We start from the raw sequence: 17,017 nt of genomic DNA on the forward strand, positions 1-17,017 counted from the left end.
CCTCCGAGGCGGACCCGACCCTCAGCACCGACCTGCGGGCCGCGCCGAGGAGGGCGCCCGGGCGGAGGGAAGGCGGGAGAGACCCGGCCCTCAGGTCGCTGCTGAGGCCGGGGGCTCTGACCCCCCGCCTCCCCTCCTCTGGCTCCCACCGCGGTCGGGCCCAGGGCGGGCGGCGGGCCCTGAGCTCCACGCCGGGGCAGGCGGCAGGCAGGGGTCCCGGGCTGGGGCTCGGCGCGTACCCCGGGAGGGGCGCGGGGGCACTCACCACCCTCCAGCCGCGGGGGCGCGGGCGCGTCCGGGCCGAGGCAGCGTCTCCCAGGCGCGCGGACACGGTCGACTACCCGCTTCCTCCTTATGGCGCCCCGCGCGCTTCCTCCTTCGGCCCCCCACGCCCGGGCCCGCCCCGGCCCGCCCCGGCCCGCCCCCGGCGGCTTGCGGGGACCCGGGGAGCCCGCGCCGGCGCGGGGCTGTGGAGCGGGGCGGGGGGCCGGCAGCGCAGTGAGAACCAGGCTTTCCACCCTTACCCCTTACGCGACTGTTTCAGACAGTGTCGTCCAACTTCAAGTTGGCCACTTACTCCAGCGCCGCTGGGATAATTCCTAATGATTCTCTGGGAAACATTCAGAATCCCCAGGCTGTTTCTGGAACAGTCTGGGGTGGTCATTCTCGGTCCTCACGGAACCAGGGGTTTGGAAAGTGGGTGAAGCCATGTGGGTTGCAGAGAATCTGGCCCAGCCCCTCACCAGTCCCTGTGCTTGTTGTTTATTCTTTAATTATTTGGATATCAACTCTGATTTAAAACATCAGTTTAACATATAGATAATGCTGGGACTACAGGCGCACACCACACCCAGCTAATTTCTTTTTCAGTTTTTAGTGGAGGTGGTGGGGTGGGGGGGTCTCCACCTCTGGAGGTCTCAGGCTGGTCTCGAACTCCTGGGCTCCAGCGATGCTCCCACCTCGGCCTCCCAAAGTGCTGGAATGACAGGCCAGTCCATGCATCCCCGGATGCAGCTCTCACCGACAGTGCTGCTGCAGAGCCCTTTGTGGGCGTCTTCACTTCTCTTGAGTGTGATACCTAGGAGTGGAAATGCGAATCATAGGACTGGACGAGCTTCATGGTATTAAAAACTGCCTGCTTTCCAAGGTGATGCACACCGTTCGGCACTCCCACCAGCCCTGTTGGAGCGTCCAGTTGCTCTGCGCCCTCGCGTGGGCTCACTCCCTGAGCCCGCTGTGGCTCCTCCAGACGCCCTTACTTCTACCCGGGCTCCCTAGACTCTTGCTTCTTTTATAAAAGGTCAGAGGATGTCACTCACGCTTTAACATCCTCTGAATCAAAGCCAAGTTCCTTTCAGTGGCCCGCAGAGTCCCACGCGACCTGCCCTGCTCTAAGCAAATCCTGCCCTGTCCCTGTTCCTCCTCGGCAGCCCCATGGCCTCTGGCTTTCACCAGGCCTCACTTCATTTTCCTCCACAGCCAGCATCGCAGCATGACATACTACGGAGTCGTTTGTGTGTGTGTTGCCTACCTCCCCTCTCGGAATGTAGCCTCCACGAGGACAGGGGCTTGTTTCCTGCATGCTCTTCACTCGGGCTGGGCACTCTGGGGGGCTGAGCAAATGGAAGATCCTGTGAGCAGGGAAACCGTCAGATGGCATTAGGGGCCAGTGCCCTGCAGAAGACGAAAGGGAAACTTCACGGGCTGAGGCCAGGTCATCTGCGGGGTGGTGTTCAAATTCATGGTACAATGTCAGCAGGCGCCCAGATGGGAAAAGAGAGGGACGTGCACCTGGGCACAAGAAGCTGCAGGGGCCCCTCCCAGGGCAGGCGAGAGCTTGGACAGTGGGGCACAGTGGGCAAGAGGCCAGTGGGGTGGCCTGAAGGCAGGAGGCTCCAGCAGCCTGGATGAGCAGTTGGATTTTATCCTCAGCACTGTGGGGGCCACTGGCCCTGTCATGCAGGGCAGGACCTGTACCAATTGGCCCCCACAGTCTCTGCCTCTCCTGTTGGCTTTTTGCAGGTCTCTCAAGTGCTTCTTACAGTCAGGGTAGAGCCTCCCCCGCCTCAATCCTCCCTGTCCTGATCTGCTGCCTCTATGATGCTTTGGGCTTCAAAATCTGTCTGCAGTATTTGTAAAATGAGAGAGGGTGATGTTTCCTGCAAAACAACCACTTCAAAAAGAAAGGGGGGCGGGGTGCCAGAAAACAATTCAGGGGGTGAGGGGCTGGGGGGCTATGGAAGGGCCCAGGGAAATTCCGGGGATGATGGGATTCTTCTATATAGGGATTGTGGTGGATGCCACACAATTGTACACTTTTGTGAGAACTCTGCACGAAGAATGGTGAGTTTTACTGTATGTAAAATTATACCTTAATTAACAAATGAAACAATATACACATACATGAGAGAATGATGACTTTATTTTTTTTTTGAAACAGGATCTAGCTCTGTCACCCATGCTGGAGTGCAGTGGTGTGATCACAGCTCACTGCAGCCTTGACCTCCCAGGCTCGAGTGATCCTCCTGCCACAGCCTCCCAAGTATCTGGGACTACAGGCATGCACCACCACGCCTGGCTAATTTTTAAAAAAATTTTTTTAGACGGAGTCTGGCTGTGTCACCCATGCTGGAGTGCAATGGTGTGATTTCCGCTCACTACAACTTCTGCCTCCCGGGTTCAAGTGATTCTCCAGCCTCAGCCTCCCAAGTAGCTGGGATTATAGGCACCCACCACCATGACTGGCTGGCTAATTTTTGTATTTTTAGTAGAGACGGGGTTTCACCATATTGGCCAGGCTGCTCTCGAACTCCTGACCTCAGGTGATCTGCCCGCCTCGGACTCCCAGAGTGCTGGGATTACAGGCGTGTGCCACCACACCCGGCCTTTTTTTTTTTTTTTTTTTTTTTTGAGACGGGGTCTTGCTATGTTCCCCAGGCTGGTCTTGAACTCCTGGGCTCAAGTAATCCTCCCACCTCGGCCTCCCAAAGTGCTGGGGTTACAGGCATGAACCACTGCACCCGACCTGAATGATGTTTTTGGCAATGAAAATGAAACACAAAATCCAGCAAGGTTTGACGGGGAAGGCGAGCTGGCGACCACATAGTCACAGTCAGCCTTTGCTTCCGCTTTATGCTGCAGTTTCTCACTGTCACTTCCTGCCACCGGGCTCGTCTTCCTGTGAAAATTCAGCCCCTCTTCCTCAGTTGCCCCTTTGCAACAGAACGAGGCCAGCATTTTTTAAAGCGTCCTTGAGGAGTCCAGTTCCTAAAAGATTATTTCAAAGTCCACTGTTGTGGGCTGACTTGAGTGCTCTCAAAATTCGTAAGTTGAAGCCCTGACCCCCAGGACCTCAGAACGTGACTGTGCTTGGACACAGGGACTTTCCAGAGGTGATTAAGGTTAAGTGAGGTCACTGGATGGCCCTCGTCCTATCTGACTGGTGTCCTGATGGGGACACGGACACCCACACAGGAACGGACCCGGGGAGAACAACACATCGTCTCTGCGCCAAGGAGAGAGGCGTCCGGGGAACCCAGCCCTGCCCACGCATTTATCTCCGCCTTCCGGCTCAGAATTGTGAGGAAACCCGCTTCTGTTGTGCAAGTCCACGGTCTGTGGTGCTCGGCCATGGCACCCCCAGAACTGCATCTCCACCTTCTGCTCTGAGCCACCCATCCCCTCTGGAAGGGCTGAGCTTCTCTCCCTTTCCACCTTCTGTTCCGAGCCACCCATCCCCTCCAGAAGGGCTGAGCTTCTCTCTCTTTCACTGCCTATGCTCTGGGAAACTTTCAGAATCCCCAGGCTGTTTCTGGAATAGTCTGGGATGCTCATTTTCGGTCCTCACAGAACCGGGGGTTTGGAAGGTAGGTGAAGCCATATGGGTTGCAGAGAATCTGGCCCAGCCCCTCACTAGTCCCTGTGCTTGTTATTTATTCTTTAATTACTTGGATATCAACTCTGATTTAAAACATCAATTTAACATACAGATAATGCTGGGACTGCAGCTTCGCCAGGTGGCCTTCCTCTCCCGGTCTCGGGAGGCGTCACGCCCATCTTGTCCCCGCAAGGTCAAGCGAAAAGGGCAAAGTTATCTTTTTTTTTTTTTTTTTTTTTGCAAAATTCAAACCTTTCCCTCCTTCCCAGGTCTGGGTCACTTGCGACCCTCCTCTCAGGCTGCTTCTGACAGGCCCAAGTCACAGCCAACTTCAGGGGAGCTGTGTTGGATCCCTCCAAACTCCTGGAATGATGTGACCTCTCTGGCGCTCACCCTGCGCCTCCAGGTTAGACTCAGCCCAGACCCTGGCTCACAGGGAAGCAGAGCCCATGGCTGGCCTCCACCCGCTCAGACGCCCGCACACAGGCCAGGGGAGGGCTTGGGGGCAGCTCTGGGAGGGTCCCTGTTTGCGCTGTGGGTGTCCAAGGCTGGGTGTGCAGAGCTGAGGTTGCCGCACACCTGAGGGACTCTCGCGTGAGGATGGCGCAGGGCTGGAAGCTGGACTGAGACAGTGAATGAGACAGCGCTGCTGGCTCTCTCCGCGCCGTGGACTGGCTCCTAGGCAGTCTCACGAGCAAGTGTGCTGTTGCTTGTGCACGTGTGTTTTAACTGAGATGTGAGCTGGCACGTTTTCTCCACCCGGCTCCATCTGCTGGGTCCCTCCACATTGCTGCACGTGTGCCTCCAGTGCCATGGGGTCCCCACTGTGGGCAGCCCTGCATTTTGCCCATCTGCTTCCCAAACCATGGAACCCCAGTGACCTCCAACTGCCGCCATGACGAACCACTCTCATTCATATCCTCAAACACGGTGCTCTGAGCCCAAATGAGGGTTTCTTTAGAGAGATATCTGGGGACCGAACTGTAGGGACAGAGCTCCCGTCTAAGGTGGGCCTGTGGTGAGGTCTCCCCAGTGGTACACTTTAATCCCACAGCAGGGCTTGCAGGCCGCCCTGCTCCATCCCCACCAACACGGGGCAGGATCTAGCCTCCAAACCTTTGCCAGTCTAATAGTATAAAATGATAGCTCGGTGCTATTTTGGTTTTGCATTTCCATGGTGAACAATGAGTTTGAGAGTTTTTGTTCAAAAGTCCTTTGGGAGTTCGAGACCAGACTGGGCCACCAGGAGTTCAAGACCAGCCCGGGCAATTCAGTGAGATGTTCATCTCTACAAAAAATAAGAAAGATAAAAAATTAGCCAGGCATGTTTGTGTGTGCCTGTGGTCCCAGCTCCTCAGGAGGCTGAGGTGGGAGGATGGCTTGACCCCGGGCGGTGGAGGCTGCAGTGAGTTGTGATCGTGTCAGTGCACGGCTAGCCTGGGCAACAGAGTGAGACCCTGTTTCTAAAATAAGAATAAAAAACAAAAGAGAAAAGTCCTTTGGGTTTCGTCTTGGTATTACTCAGCAGAGGACAGAGGTGTCAGTTTCCATCCTCCGGCAAGCAGATGCTGAGACAAAGCTCGGTGGGAGGTGACACCCAAGAGGAAGGGGCGGGATTGGACAGGGACAGCCTTCAGATCACAATGGGGATCGGACCCCTGGGAGGGGAGAGAGGGAGGAAGAGAACTGGTTGGCTGTGAAGCAGATCTGATAGGGCCCTCCTGCGACACCAACAGCAGCTCGGGGCCAAGGATGCTGTTGCAGGAGCAAGGGACAGACCCCCATACCACTGGCTCAGTGCCTGGAGCACGTGGCCTCTGTGGCTGCAGCCCGAGGCTGTCGGCTGAGGCACTCCATGCACCTGGAGAGCACGTTCTCTGTGGAAGGAGACTGCAGCATTCCCACGGCTCCAGAGCAGTAGTGGCGGCACCTGGAGAAAGAAGTCCATCACCTTCCTGATGGCGGACTCTTACCGCAGGCTCACTGCAGTAACAGACTGGGAGCTCCGGACCTGGTGTATTGCTGGCTCAGTCTGACGGGGTCCTGGCTTTCCTCTGAGGTTCTCCTCCCAAGAGTGCCGAGATTGATGCTGTCCCATCCAGCGTCTCCGCGGTCATCAGCTCTTCACATCCCTGGGTGAAGATGGGGAGACAGTGTGCGTAGCTTACTCCCAAGTGACTTGGGATAGAAGCCAGGACAGAGAACTCTGCAAGGGACACTGGTGCACTGAAGAGCAGGGCGTGGTTCTGACCAGAAGCATCTGTGCATCTGGAGGGCAGAGGGAGCGTGGGCATGGGGGTCTGGGCAGGCCTCCCAGGGCGGAGGTCAAGAGGAGGGCGGGAGGCCTCTAGCTTGGTGGTTAAGAGCTCAGCCTTCAGAGTTTGTTTTCTCAGCTCTATCCTTGACGAGCTTCGTGAGCTGTAACTGGCCAGGGGCTGCCCCCAGAAAAGCTGGCCTCCAGCTCCCCGCATCCTGATGCCCCAGATCAAGTTTCTTGGGCCCCAATTTCCTGTCATTAAAGAGATGATAGTACATTCCTCAGAGGCGGGCTGTGAATACATGAAACGCAAGGTCTTAGGCACCCAGCATGCGCTCAGGAAGCGTGGCTTGTGATTACCCGGCAGTGCGGTGGGAGGCTCCTAGCAGCTCTGTGTGCTGTGAGTGGGGTGGCTGGGGTCCCTGTGGGAGGTGCTTCAGAGCGGGGGCTGGATGGCGGCTCCCGAGGGGCATGGGGAGAAAGACAGGAGCAGAGGGGCTGCCACGCACTGCCCTTTTCCCCTTCCACCCCAGTCCCCTTCTCAGTGCACCCTTGGAACTTCACCCCCTGCCTGCCAGCTGCCCCCACCGCCTTCCCCTGTCCTGAAGCCCCTGTCCCTACCATCCGCCCCAGACACTTCCATGCTCTTCTTGAGGGTGGGCTGTCTCCAGGTGCTGCTCATTCCCCGGCCAGGCTGCTGTGCCCTCACTGAAGCTCAGGTGCTCTCAGAAGCAGAAGGAATGAGGGGTGGAGGGGCCAGTGTCCTCCTGGCCTGAGGACAGGGCTGGGGAGGCAGGGGCAGAGGTGGCCTGTCCCCTGCTGGCCAGGGCTGACACGCGGTAATGGCTATTACCAAGTGGGCCATTTCTCCCTCCTGCCCCTCCAGGCATCTCATCCCCCTACACTGCAGGAGGTGAGGTCTGCACAAGGCCTCTGCTCCCCTGAGAATAAGCCCATGCGTTCCATGGTGCCTCCTAAGCCCCTGAACTGGAGTCCACCCCAGTACTGGCGGGAGCCTGATTGCTGGAGTGAAGGCTTCCTCCTTCCTGGCCACCCCATTCCCCTCATCTCTGGGACAGAAACCGACAATAAACGCCTGCCCGAGACCTGGGGTGGAAAAACAGAGTGAACACACACCATTACATGGCAGGAGGCCAGGTGCACAGAGCCCTCCCTGCAGTTAGTACCCCAGGAACTGGGGCTGCAGGGATGGCCCAGGGCTCTCAGCCAACATCAAAGGGCCATAGCACCGGGGCTGGTGGCTCCTGGCCAAGTCAGCACCGACCACAGAGCTCCCCTCTCTGCCTAGACCCAGGGCTCTGCCCTGACAGCCTAGAGAAGGGCCTGGCTGGTGGTGCCTGGCTGGGTGGCTCCCTGCCTAGGAGGTGCTTTCCCCAGGCGCTGGGCCTTGAAGGGCCGGTGGGTTGTGAGGGCAAGAGTCTTGCTAGAGCAGAGAGGAGAGATGGCGAGATGCAGGACCAGAGCCTGGGGGGGTGAAAATCATGTTCACCCCCATGGTGAAATCACGGCCATGGTGAAGACCAGTCCCACCCACCGAGCGGAGGCAAGTAGACCCCAGGAATTCCCCAGCTCTGCTGCTGGGCGGGTGTGACCCTGCAGAAGCTCTGGGAGGCTGGCATGACTCAGCTGTTGCAGAAAGACCAGTCTGGGGTTTCCCATATTGCTTCAAGCAGCCTTTTCCCTGGGACTGCTCTATCTAATGCCAATAACCCTCAGCTGCTAGTGAGCCCTCGCCACCAACTTTCAGAGGGCTAACTCCTAAGGCCCAAGGGCTGGAAAACTCCAAGCACGGCCCTCCCAGAGTCTGGCCGTGGCTCAGAATGGGTGCTGGGGCAGGGCGAGCAGGATTTCCCAGAGGGAGCTGGGCCCTCTGGCGTCCGCCCCAGGGCTGGCCCAGCCCAGGGACCCCCATGATATCCTTCCTCTCACCCTGCCCTTTCTGAAGTAAACTCTTTGGATATTGGCCAAATCACACCCAGCAGAGGGAAGGGAGTGGAGGTCCCGGTGTGGGGGTCCCGGCATGGGGTGGCTGTGCCCAGCTGGAATGTTTTGCATGGTGATTTGTTAGAGGGATATTGAGCAGAGGGCAAACCACCACTGTGTCTAGCATTCTGCTCAAAGATGCAGAAACCAAGACTGCCACGTGCAGAGTGAACGGCCCAGGCTGTGGCCCCCCGGGGAGGGGCTGAGTCTCAGCACTGCAGCCTTATGCTGTGCGCAGTTCAGACCTGCGACAGGCGAGAGGCCAGCAGACACACGCCCCGCCTTACGTGACGTTTCTGCCATCTTCATTCTTGTGTTCGCTTCTGTACCAAATCTCCCCCACACACGATCTGACCCCGTGGCATCCTTCCTTTCCTACAAACTGCACTGAGACCCAGGTGTCATCGTGAAGTTCATGCCAGCCAGAGGAGCCACTGTGGCGTTTCCGGCCATAGGCCTGGGCAGGAGCCGCTCCCAGGTGTGCCGTGGGCAGGGCCGGGTCAGCCTTCAGGGAAGGGATGCCTGTATGGGACCAACTCAGGCAGCCACAGAGGGATGGCCCAGCACCCCACAAAACCCAAAGTGCTCAGCGTCTAGGATCTGTTTACGGGGCAGAGAAGTGGATGTTCTTTTCCTGGTTCAAAGGTAGAAACAGGCTTGGAGAGCCGCATCCGGCATCAGCCAGCCAGGCAGACGCCTGGTCTAGCGCTTGGTTCTCACAGGCATGTGGCCTCCAGTAAAAGATCTTCCTGGAGAGAGGGATGAAGGCTCTTGGGATCATCTTTAGAGGTGCTGATGGAGAAGCGGGGGGGGCCTTCAGGTGGGTGTGTATCCCTTTATCTAGAATGCTTGGGACCAGAGGTGTTTCAATTTTTCAGATTTTGGAATCTTTGCCGACATGATGCTCAAAGGAAATCCTGCATTAGGGAGTCTTAGCCTGTATCTCCGCTGGCGTGGAGGAAAAGGACAGGAAAGTTTTGAATGGTGGATCCACCCAGGGGACTTCCCTGGATGGGGCGCTGCCACCCCTGGGCCCTGTGTGGGAAAGCTTCAGTACTACACGGTGCCACTGGCTCCCAGCCCCAGCTGAGCTCACCGTCCAGCTCTCAAAGCCAAGGGCAATTCTTTGGCACCTGAAAATGCATCTAAAACTATGACGTTTATAGCTGCCTTAGCCCTACTTAATCTCTATTTCTCTACACCAAGTCTCTCTACCGCATGTGCTTACGCCTACGTGCTCTGCTGCCATGGTGCCTTGCCAAGAGCGTGGCTGTGCTTTAGTTCTCCCCGGGGCCTTGGAGGACTCTCCAGGGAGGAGGAAAGGATGGTGCTAGGGGGAGGAGGCTGGGGGTGGACCTTGTTCTGATGCCCCTTGTCTCATGCACGAAGTTCTTCACCCTCCTCCAAACCTTGACCTGGTGGGAGCAGAGACTACACCCTCCCTGGGGCCAGGGATAGGATGCTCATGCCTGGGAAGGCCAGCAAGCCTTCCCCGCTTACTCAAGGCTCTGCAGGGTTCTGGGGGCCGGTGCTGTCTTTGGTGCCATCCGATTGCTTCTGCTTGTGGGCCTCACCCTAGGGCTGTTCACCAAAGTCCTTCTTATCACAATCCTGGCTTGAAATAAGTGGGTTTCCAATTTTTTTATCCCTGATCTTGCCTGGATCTTGATTCTGAGACTCCTCCCATCCCACCCTCTCCAACAGCAGAGACCCCTCCCATTAGCTGCACGCGATTGCTCCGAGATAACAAAGCAGTGGCAGATGCTGGTGGAGCAGGCCTGCCCTTGACGTGGGCAAGAAGCTTGGGGAAAAAGACAATTTCCTGCTTGTCTTTTCTTGTCAAAATACATGGCCACACCAGGGGAAGGACAGGAAGAATTCTCTTACCAGCCAGCAGCGGCAACTTAGCAGCTACAGACACAGAGCGCAGGGGACGGGCGGGAATGACTGGCCATGGAGGAGCCGAGAGAGTCGGGACCTGCAGGAGCTGCCTGCTGAGGCGGTCTGGCTGGGCAGGTGGTCCCTGTGCTGGGGCCTCCGGGTGGAAGGCATCCCAGCCCCCCGAGGGAACAAGTTTGGTCCGAGATACATTTTTGAAAGGTATTTAATTCTCTAAAAACATTTTTAAAAGAAGTGAGACCCACTGGGGAAAGGGAGCTGCTGGCTGCCAGGTGCCTCTCTCTCCTTTTCTCCCGAGAAAGACCTGGCAGCCACTCTGCTGGGGAGACAACCGGGGGCTAGAGGGGCAGGCCCTGGGCCAGGCGCAGTGGCTCACGCCTGTAATCCCAGCACTCTGGGAGGCTGAGGTGGGCGGACCACCTGAGGTCGGGAGTTCGAGATCAGCCTGACCAACATGGAGAAACCGCATCTCTACTAAAAATACAAAATTAGCCGGGCATGGTGGCGTGTGCCTGTAATCCCAGCTACTCAGGAGGCTGAGGCAGGAGAATCACTTGAACTTGGGAGGCGGAGGTTGTGGTGAGCCGAGATCGCGCCATTGCACTCCAGCCTGGGCAACAAGAGCAAAACTGTGTCTCCAAAAAAAAAAAAAAGAAAAGAAAAAAGAAAAGAAAGGCAGGCCCTGGACACTCATGGGGGCTGACCACTGAGAGGCTCCTCTCGCCTGCTGGGCCGGGTGCCTGTGGGTTGAGCAGCCCCTCAACGCTGACACTCCAGCACCCATCTGGACAAATCCCTCATCCTTGACGATGGCCTTGTGAAGACCCAGGGACCCGTGGCCTGTCCCTGGAGCTGCTGCTGGGACACTAGCTCTGACCTGCTGCCTGGGTGGAGGGGTGGCTGGGGCGATGGGGCCGGCTGAACGCTCTGGGAACACGGACTCCACGGGGGCCCAGCAAGTTCGTGAAACAGGGAGGCTGGCCTCAAGCTGCAGGGGGCTGCCTCCCGAGTCCTCCTAGGGTTCTCCCATCAGGAGGCATCTGTGCATCTACACGGGCCCCGACTCCGGAACCTCCAGCCTTCCCACGTGCTCCCTCATCCTAAGTTGGTCAGCAGTCCCAAGTCGGTGGGAGGAATGCGAGGCGCCGGCCAGGTGAGTGCTGTGACCAGGCTGACGTCGGGGGAAGAGACAGGAACACATCCCGCCAGGACACTGAGCTGGTGCTCACCTAACTTGTGCTCCCTGCCGCCCTCTTGTGGGTGGGCAGACACCAGCAGCTTCAGTCAGTCTCGTGTCACACAGCTGCGCGAGGTAGCTCCACACGCACCTACGCGTCTGGAGGATGCTATCCCTGGCTACTTTGGGGACCACTCAATACTGGCAGCCTCACCACGGTTCAGGTGTTGACTGTCCAGGGAGGCCCTCAGCCCCATCCACCTAGTCCTGAGCCACCCCACCCTGGCCCCACCCCGGGCCCCACAGCTGGAAACAGCCTGCTCCAGTACTGGATGTGCACTCTGTGGCTCGGAGGCCACGGGGGCATGAAAAGGGGCTGTGTGTGCAGCACAGGGACTGCCTCCCTCCTCCGTCCTGGCAGTAGGTGGCTTCTCTGGCAGTGGCTGTGGCACATGTGGCCTACCCACAGCAACTGGACTCCTCTGCCTTCCCCGGCAAAGCCCCCGCTGCAGGAAGACCTTGGGGCAGGGGGCACACGAAGAGGCTGCTGAAAAAGCTCCTGGTGAAGCTGAGCAGCCACAGGCTGTTGGGAGGGCCATGGGCCTGGTCTCATAGGCTCCTGTGCTGTATGCGGCAGGAGGCTCCAGCCCCCGGCCAGTTTTTGGGTAGTATGGCCTCACCCTCCTCACTGGGCATCACTGGGGAGGTCATCCGAGCAGGGGACACGAAGAGGGGAGGGTCTAGTACGTGGGCCAGTGTGGCCAGCTTATAAAATGGAATAAAATGGCATGTCTTGTCCCTTCATCATTTTTGGCTGATTCTTAAGATGGGACTATGTGAGGATTCAGGGTTCAGGAGGGACTTTGGAGCTGTTAGATGTGGTGGTTCATGAAAGAAGAGCTTCTTGTTTTTTGTTTTAAAATAGTTTTTAAAATTTAAAAATGATAAAGCCTATACTTTTTTTTTTTTTTTTTGACAGAGTCTCACTGTCACCCAGGGTGCAGTGGCACAATCTTGGCTCACTGCAACCTCCACCTCCCACGTTCAAGCAATTCTCTTGCCTCAGGCTCTCCAGTAGCTGGGATTACAGGTGTGTGCCACCACACCCAGCTAATTTTTGTATTTTTAGTAGAGACGTGGTTTCGCCATATTGGCCAGGCTGGTCTTGAACTCCTGACCTCAGGTGACCCTCATGCCTCGGTCTCCAGAAGTGCTGGGATTACAGGCATGCACCATGGCGTGTGGCCTTTTTGTGTGCTTCTGACAGTGGCACTGGCCTGGCCCAGCAGCCTTCCTTTCTGGTGTCCTCCCTAAAGCAATACTTATCATTTCCTGCCACCCGAGGTGGCTGTGAACTGCAGCCCAAGGCTGCCTGGTGCAGCTCTGACAAGCAAGCCCTTCTGAGGAACAAGAGCCTGGGGGTCAGGTGACTACCAAGCCCCATTTCCTTTCCCAACAGGCAAGTGACCCAGCTCTCCTTGTACGGGGTGTCCTCTAGGGCCACAGGATACGCACTTTGAGCTGCTCATCCATTTTTGTCCTCTGTTCTACCTGACACGCCCACATTTGTCCCAGCCAGGCCTTTCTTTGTTCTGGAATAGCTGGGAACGCAGCTGGAAGGACTGGGAGCCAGCTTCCACTGAGTGGCTTCTAGCTGCCTGTAGGCGGTGTGGCTCACGTGCACACAGCTCCTGCGGTCTTTCCCTCCCTGCATGGCGCCCCTGGATGGTCACAGGGTCAGCCCTGCTCCCAACAATGCAACACACCAAGGGAGGGGTTAGAGAGACAGCTGGAGCGTGCCTCGGAGGCTTCTTAGAACAAAGAAAGAGGAGCTGGCCAGGACTGTTCCCTGTAATCTCCTGGGGACAATTTTCAGGCTAACGAGCAGTGACCCTACACACTGAATGACCTCGAGATCGTTGAAACATCTGAAAGGTTTAGGCGTGGGTGCTGCAGACCCCATGCCATGGACTCCCGGGTCAGCTGTGCTGCAGGACAGAGCCAGGCAGGGCTGGAAGGAGGGCTGCCAGGACCACAGCATCGCCCTGACTCAGAGTATCTCCAATTCAAAGAGCACACTTCCCTTCCAGAAGCTACTGGGGCTTCGTCTGAAGAGTGGCTGCTTCTCAAACTTGGCTGTCTAAGACATTTACTCAAGTGACAGCAGTTGGTGGCTGAGCCAGGATATTATGGAGGACTAAAAAAAAGCACAAACTTAAAAAAACCATGTATTCTTTAAACCGTCTTGCACGCACCCAGGCACAAGCTAGATGCGCCATACCTTGCACCTACACCATCCACCTGAAAAATACAGTAAAATGACTTAAGAAACACACTATTTATTTGAAAAACTTTTATTTTGCATAAAACAGACCCAATCCCTTTGTGGGTCAGATGTTACCACCTTTAAAAAAATGTTTTTTAACTCTCCTTTCTGTCCCACTGAAAAATTTATTTTGAAAGGGTTAAGAAGAGTCTATCATTGCTGGTCAAAATCGGCCTGAGGATGGCCGCCAGGGGCAGAGGCCTGAAGGCATCATCTGGGCAGGCCTGGAAGCCCACGGGGTGCAGCATCCTCAAGCCCAGGGGCGGGAGTGCCTCCGGCCTGCCCTCCAGGGAAGCTGCATGTGGACTCCACGGTATTCAGCCTCCAGTTTAGTCAGCCTTGAGTCTGGGCTGCTCCCGCGCCTGGTGTTTTATGCATGTGATATATGTGTATCCATCCTGCTTCCCTGCCTTCAAGGGAAGACTTAACTCTCCGAGAGAAAACCTGCCTGGAGCTGCGCACATTCTCACAGCTTGAGAACGCTTGACGCAGGAAGTCACCAGAGTACTCAAGTCAACCGCAAACTAGTGGTTACAAAATGGGAGCTTTAAAAAAAGTGCTCTACTAGAACTGGGTGTCCTCACAGTCGGGAGCAGAAGGCTGGGGCTGCTGTGCAGGCCTGCGGCTCTGTGGCGCCTCTCTGCAAAGGCTCGGGTCCGCCTTCCAGACTGCAGGCTGCCGTGTGTGCTGTGGAGGATGCCACAGTGTTAAGGCTGACCAGGACCAGAAGGTGACACTGGGCTCTCCTGCTACGTCTCGCCACTTATAGCAGATCCCTAGGCCACACTCCTTCCAAGCCACTTTGCAAACTGTTTCCCTGTTGTGGGGCCAGCAGGAGCTACAAGGGCCGAAGGCAGCTCTGCCGGGGCTGGACCGGTTTTGTGGCATTCGAGGAGAGGTCTGGGAAAGGCCACGCAGGCAGTGAAGGTCTTTTCCCACGTCCAATTTTACGGGACGACTGGGGTTTGAAGATGGAATCTAGAAACCCTCCTCTCCCCTTTTTTAAGTAAAGAGAAAAGAAAAGGAGACCTTTGCCTCACGTGAGAACAGGTGGAGAATCAGCGCTGTGGCGGCCACTAGCGGCGTTATCTCCCGGATGTGCATGGGAGAGAGATGGCAGCTTCTGGACAGACAAGGATGACACAGGTTCTTTGCTCCTTTGCAGCTGGGATGAATGTTCAAGTTGAGGCACAGTGTGGTCAGCGCAGCCACTCAGCCTGCTCCACTGCGGGACACCTTGGAGGGGCCAGGCCTCTGCTCCCAGCTGGCCCCAGCCCACGGAGGCGGCAGGCGGCTGGAGCGCCCTGGCAGGCGGGTCTGGTCCGGATGGCTCCTCACTGGGCTATGTGCTAACTGCTTTGATGGACAAGCACCCCACCCCGATTAGCTCAATGGCTTGATGAGCTGTACACAGCCAGGCTGGTGCGGAACCGTGAGAAAGGAACGGTTTGGCTATAGGAGCTAGTGATTCGGGGCTCGCCCTTTACGTCCCCATGAAGATCCGGCACAAGGCAGGTGCCCGTCGCCTTCGGAAGGAAGGGCGGGAGTCGCTGATCTGCTTGAGAGGCACCAGCCTGCATCCCAGCATCCACTGCAGCACTCACGTTTCCGTCTGGGTGAATCTTAGGCTGGGAGGAGGGAATTCTCACCAGCCACATGATTCCAGGGTCCCACCTTGCACCCTCTTGGCCTGTGTGGATGAGGGCCCATGCTGAAACCTTCTTTAACATATGTGCGAAGGAAGGTGATGCCCTGGCCCCCAAACTGAGACAAGGGCGAGTTCTGCGGAGCCGGAATTCTCATTGGGAGGGTGAGAGTGGCAGCTCTGCTGTTGGCCTGGCCCAAAACAGAACGGAAATGCACCCTCATCACGAGTGGTCCAGATGGTCTAGCGCCAGGGTGAGGCAGGCACCGGGTGGAGGAGGGGACAGAAAGCTGTGAGGAGGACCCACGCAGGGGTTCTGGGCAGCTCCCTGATGCCAGCCAGGCCAGTGATACGAAGAGAAAGGCTAATAAATAGATGCACGTGACGAGCGCCGGGCAGCCCCGGACCAGGTCGCGTAGGACGCACCAGATGCCGCTGTGGCTCCCGCACCCGGGCGCAGGTGATCAGTTCCTCTAGTAAAGATATACAAACGAAGTTACTTCTTTTCAAGTATTAAAAAATAAGTTAATTGACAAAAAGGGTTTGAAGCGGCTGAGCGTCTTGCCAGGTTGTCAGCTTCATTTCAATGTGCAAACACAGGAAAAACACGGAGGAAAAGGTCATCTCCTGTCCCGACATAAATGTGGAACAGGGACAATGCCTGTCTGCCAACTGGGGGCTTAGAATGTAGGGCCTCATCCTGTCCCCCAAAGTCAGCATTTTCCAGTGTCAAAATGGTTGTGAACTACAAGCAAAATGCAGCAACCCACAAGCCTCAGGCCACAGCCAGCAAGCGGCCCAGGCATTTGGCCACTTAGGGTCCAGTGTGTGGTGTTCGGCTGGAGGGCAGACCCCTCCTGCGTCCTCCTAATTTGCATAATAATTCAGGAGCCTGCCCGCACCTCCATGTCTCCTGTGATGCTGGGGTGGGCATGACTGGACGCCCCCATCCTGGGTCTCGATCGCACCCTGACCCCTGACCCTGCTTTCATGGGGTATTGTTTACGTTTCTTTGGTGGTGCTCCAGGGAGCATGAAGAAGACAGTGCCCCTCGCACGGCGCACTGTGGTTCTGACGGGGAGCAGCTTCCCTCTCTTACCAAATGTGCCAGTGGAAAAAAGGGGCACAGCCAGCACATCCTCAGGGAGCGCGCGGGGTGGTCCCCTGCGTCATGCCATACACGCCGTGCTCCTCCTCTGAGTGGGAGGTCCAGGTGGGCCTCCTCCCAGGAGGTGGAGCCGTCTCAGATAACCACTGTCACCTGGGGCTCCCCACTGCACGCGGGACTCGACCACTTTCCAAGCAGCACACGGGCATCTGAGCATAAACTCCAAGGAGGTGCCAGGCCTCCTCAGATCGAGGCTCCGGGTGGTTTGGATGCCACTGCCTGGCCAGGCGGATGCCAACAGAAAATGGAGCGTTGGGTGGGAGCTCAGGACCAGTTAAGGCTGAAGCCCTTGGACAACATGGCAGCCTCCAGGTCCTTGTCCTCCTCTCTCTCCCGGAGCCGCTGCTCCTCCAGCAGCGCCACCAGTGAGTCTCTCTGCTCCACCACCTCCAGCATCTCATTGAGAATCTGCTTCTCTTCTGACAGCTCCTCCTCAGTCTTAAGGTGATCTTGAAGGAGAAGAAGGCATGAGGTGAGGGGCCTGGAGGTGGCACCCACCCTGGCCTCCATGGGTGCCTTACCCCACTCACCTTCCACTGCCATGCGTTCCCGGAGCTCCTGCTGCAGTCGACTCTGCCGGTCTTCCAGCTCCAGCTCCCGGGCACTGAGGAGGCAGGGCAGGAGGGAGACAAGCCACAGTGATTGGGGACCACCCCTCACCCCC

At 57.1% G+C, this 17,017-nt stretch overlaps 3 protein-coding genes and 1 pseudogene across 25 annotated transcripts in view; 1 reads left to right on the forward strand and 3 right to left on the reverse strand.

Moving 5' to 3' along the window:
- Positions 1-551, reverse strand: part of BID (BH3 interacting domain death agonist) — a 40,520-nt gene extending 39,969 nt beyond the window's left edge. For 2 of the 4 annotated variants that reach the window (XM_016939650.4, XM_003317081.7), the window contains exon 1: positions 266-380. The gene's annotated coding sequence lies outside the window, so the exon portion shown is untranslated. Of the gene's footprint in view, positions 1-265; positions 419-524 lie in introns of those variants that run through there. The other 2 variants (XM_024352568.3, XM_016939651.4) reach the window with 2 other exon arrangements.
- Positions 552-2,916: 2,365 nt separating this feature from the next.
- On the forward strand, positions 2,917-7,263 carry LOC101056803 (uncharacterized). The gene is made up of 3 exons (XM_009437736.5): positions 2,917-4,283; positions 6,668-6,853; positions 7,021-7,263. The coding sequence occupies exons 1-3, from the start codon at positions 3,420-3,422 to the stop codon at positions 7,261-7,263; spliced, it is 1,293 nt and encodes a 430-aa protein (XP_009436011.4). The 5' UTR covers positions 2,917-3,419.
- A 6,289-nt stretch (positions 7,264-13,552) lies between these two features.
- MICAL3 (microtubule associated monooxygenase, calponin and LIM domain containing 3) overlaps positions 13,553-17,017 on the reverse strand; it is a 236,512-nt gene continuing 233,047 nt past the window's right edge. For all 20 annotated transcript variants that reach the window (XM_016939665.4, XM_016939653.4, XM_063807714.1 and 17 more), the window contains 2 exons: positions 16,884-16,957; positions 13,553-16,802 (listed from right to left, as the gene is read on the reverse strand). In XM_016939665.4, coding sequence (XP_016795154.2) covers positions 16,618-16,802; positions 16,884-16,957 — 259 coding nt within the window. In that variant the 3' untranslated portion in view covers positions 13,553-16,617. The remainder of the gene's footprint in view (positions 16,803-16,883; positions 16,958-17,017) is intronic.
- On the reverse strand, positions 13,646-15,409 carry LOC104003669 (uncharacterized; annotated as a pseudogene).

Source organism: Pan troglodytes, chromosome 23, assembly GCF_028858775.2.
Source record: "Pan troglodytes isolate AG18354 chromosome 23, NHGRI_mPanTro3-v2.0_pri, whole genome shotgun sequence".
NCBI lineage: Eukaryota > Metazoa > Chordata > Mammalia > Primates > Hominidae > Pan > Pan troglodytes.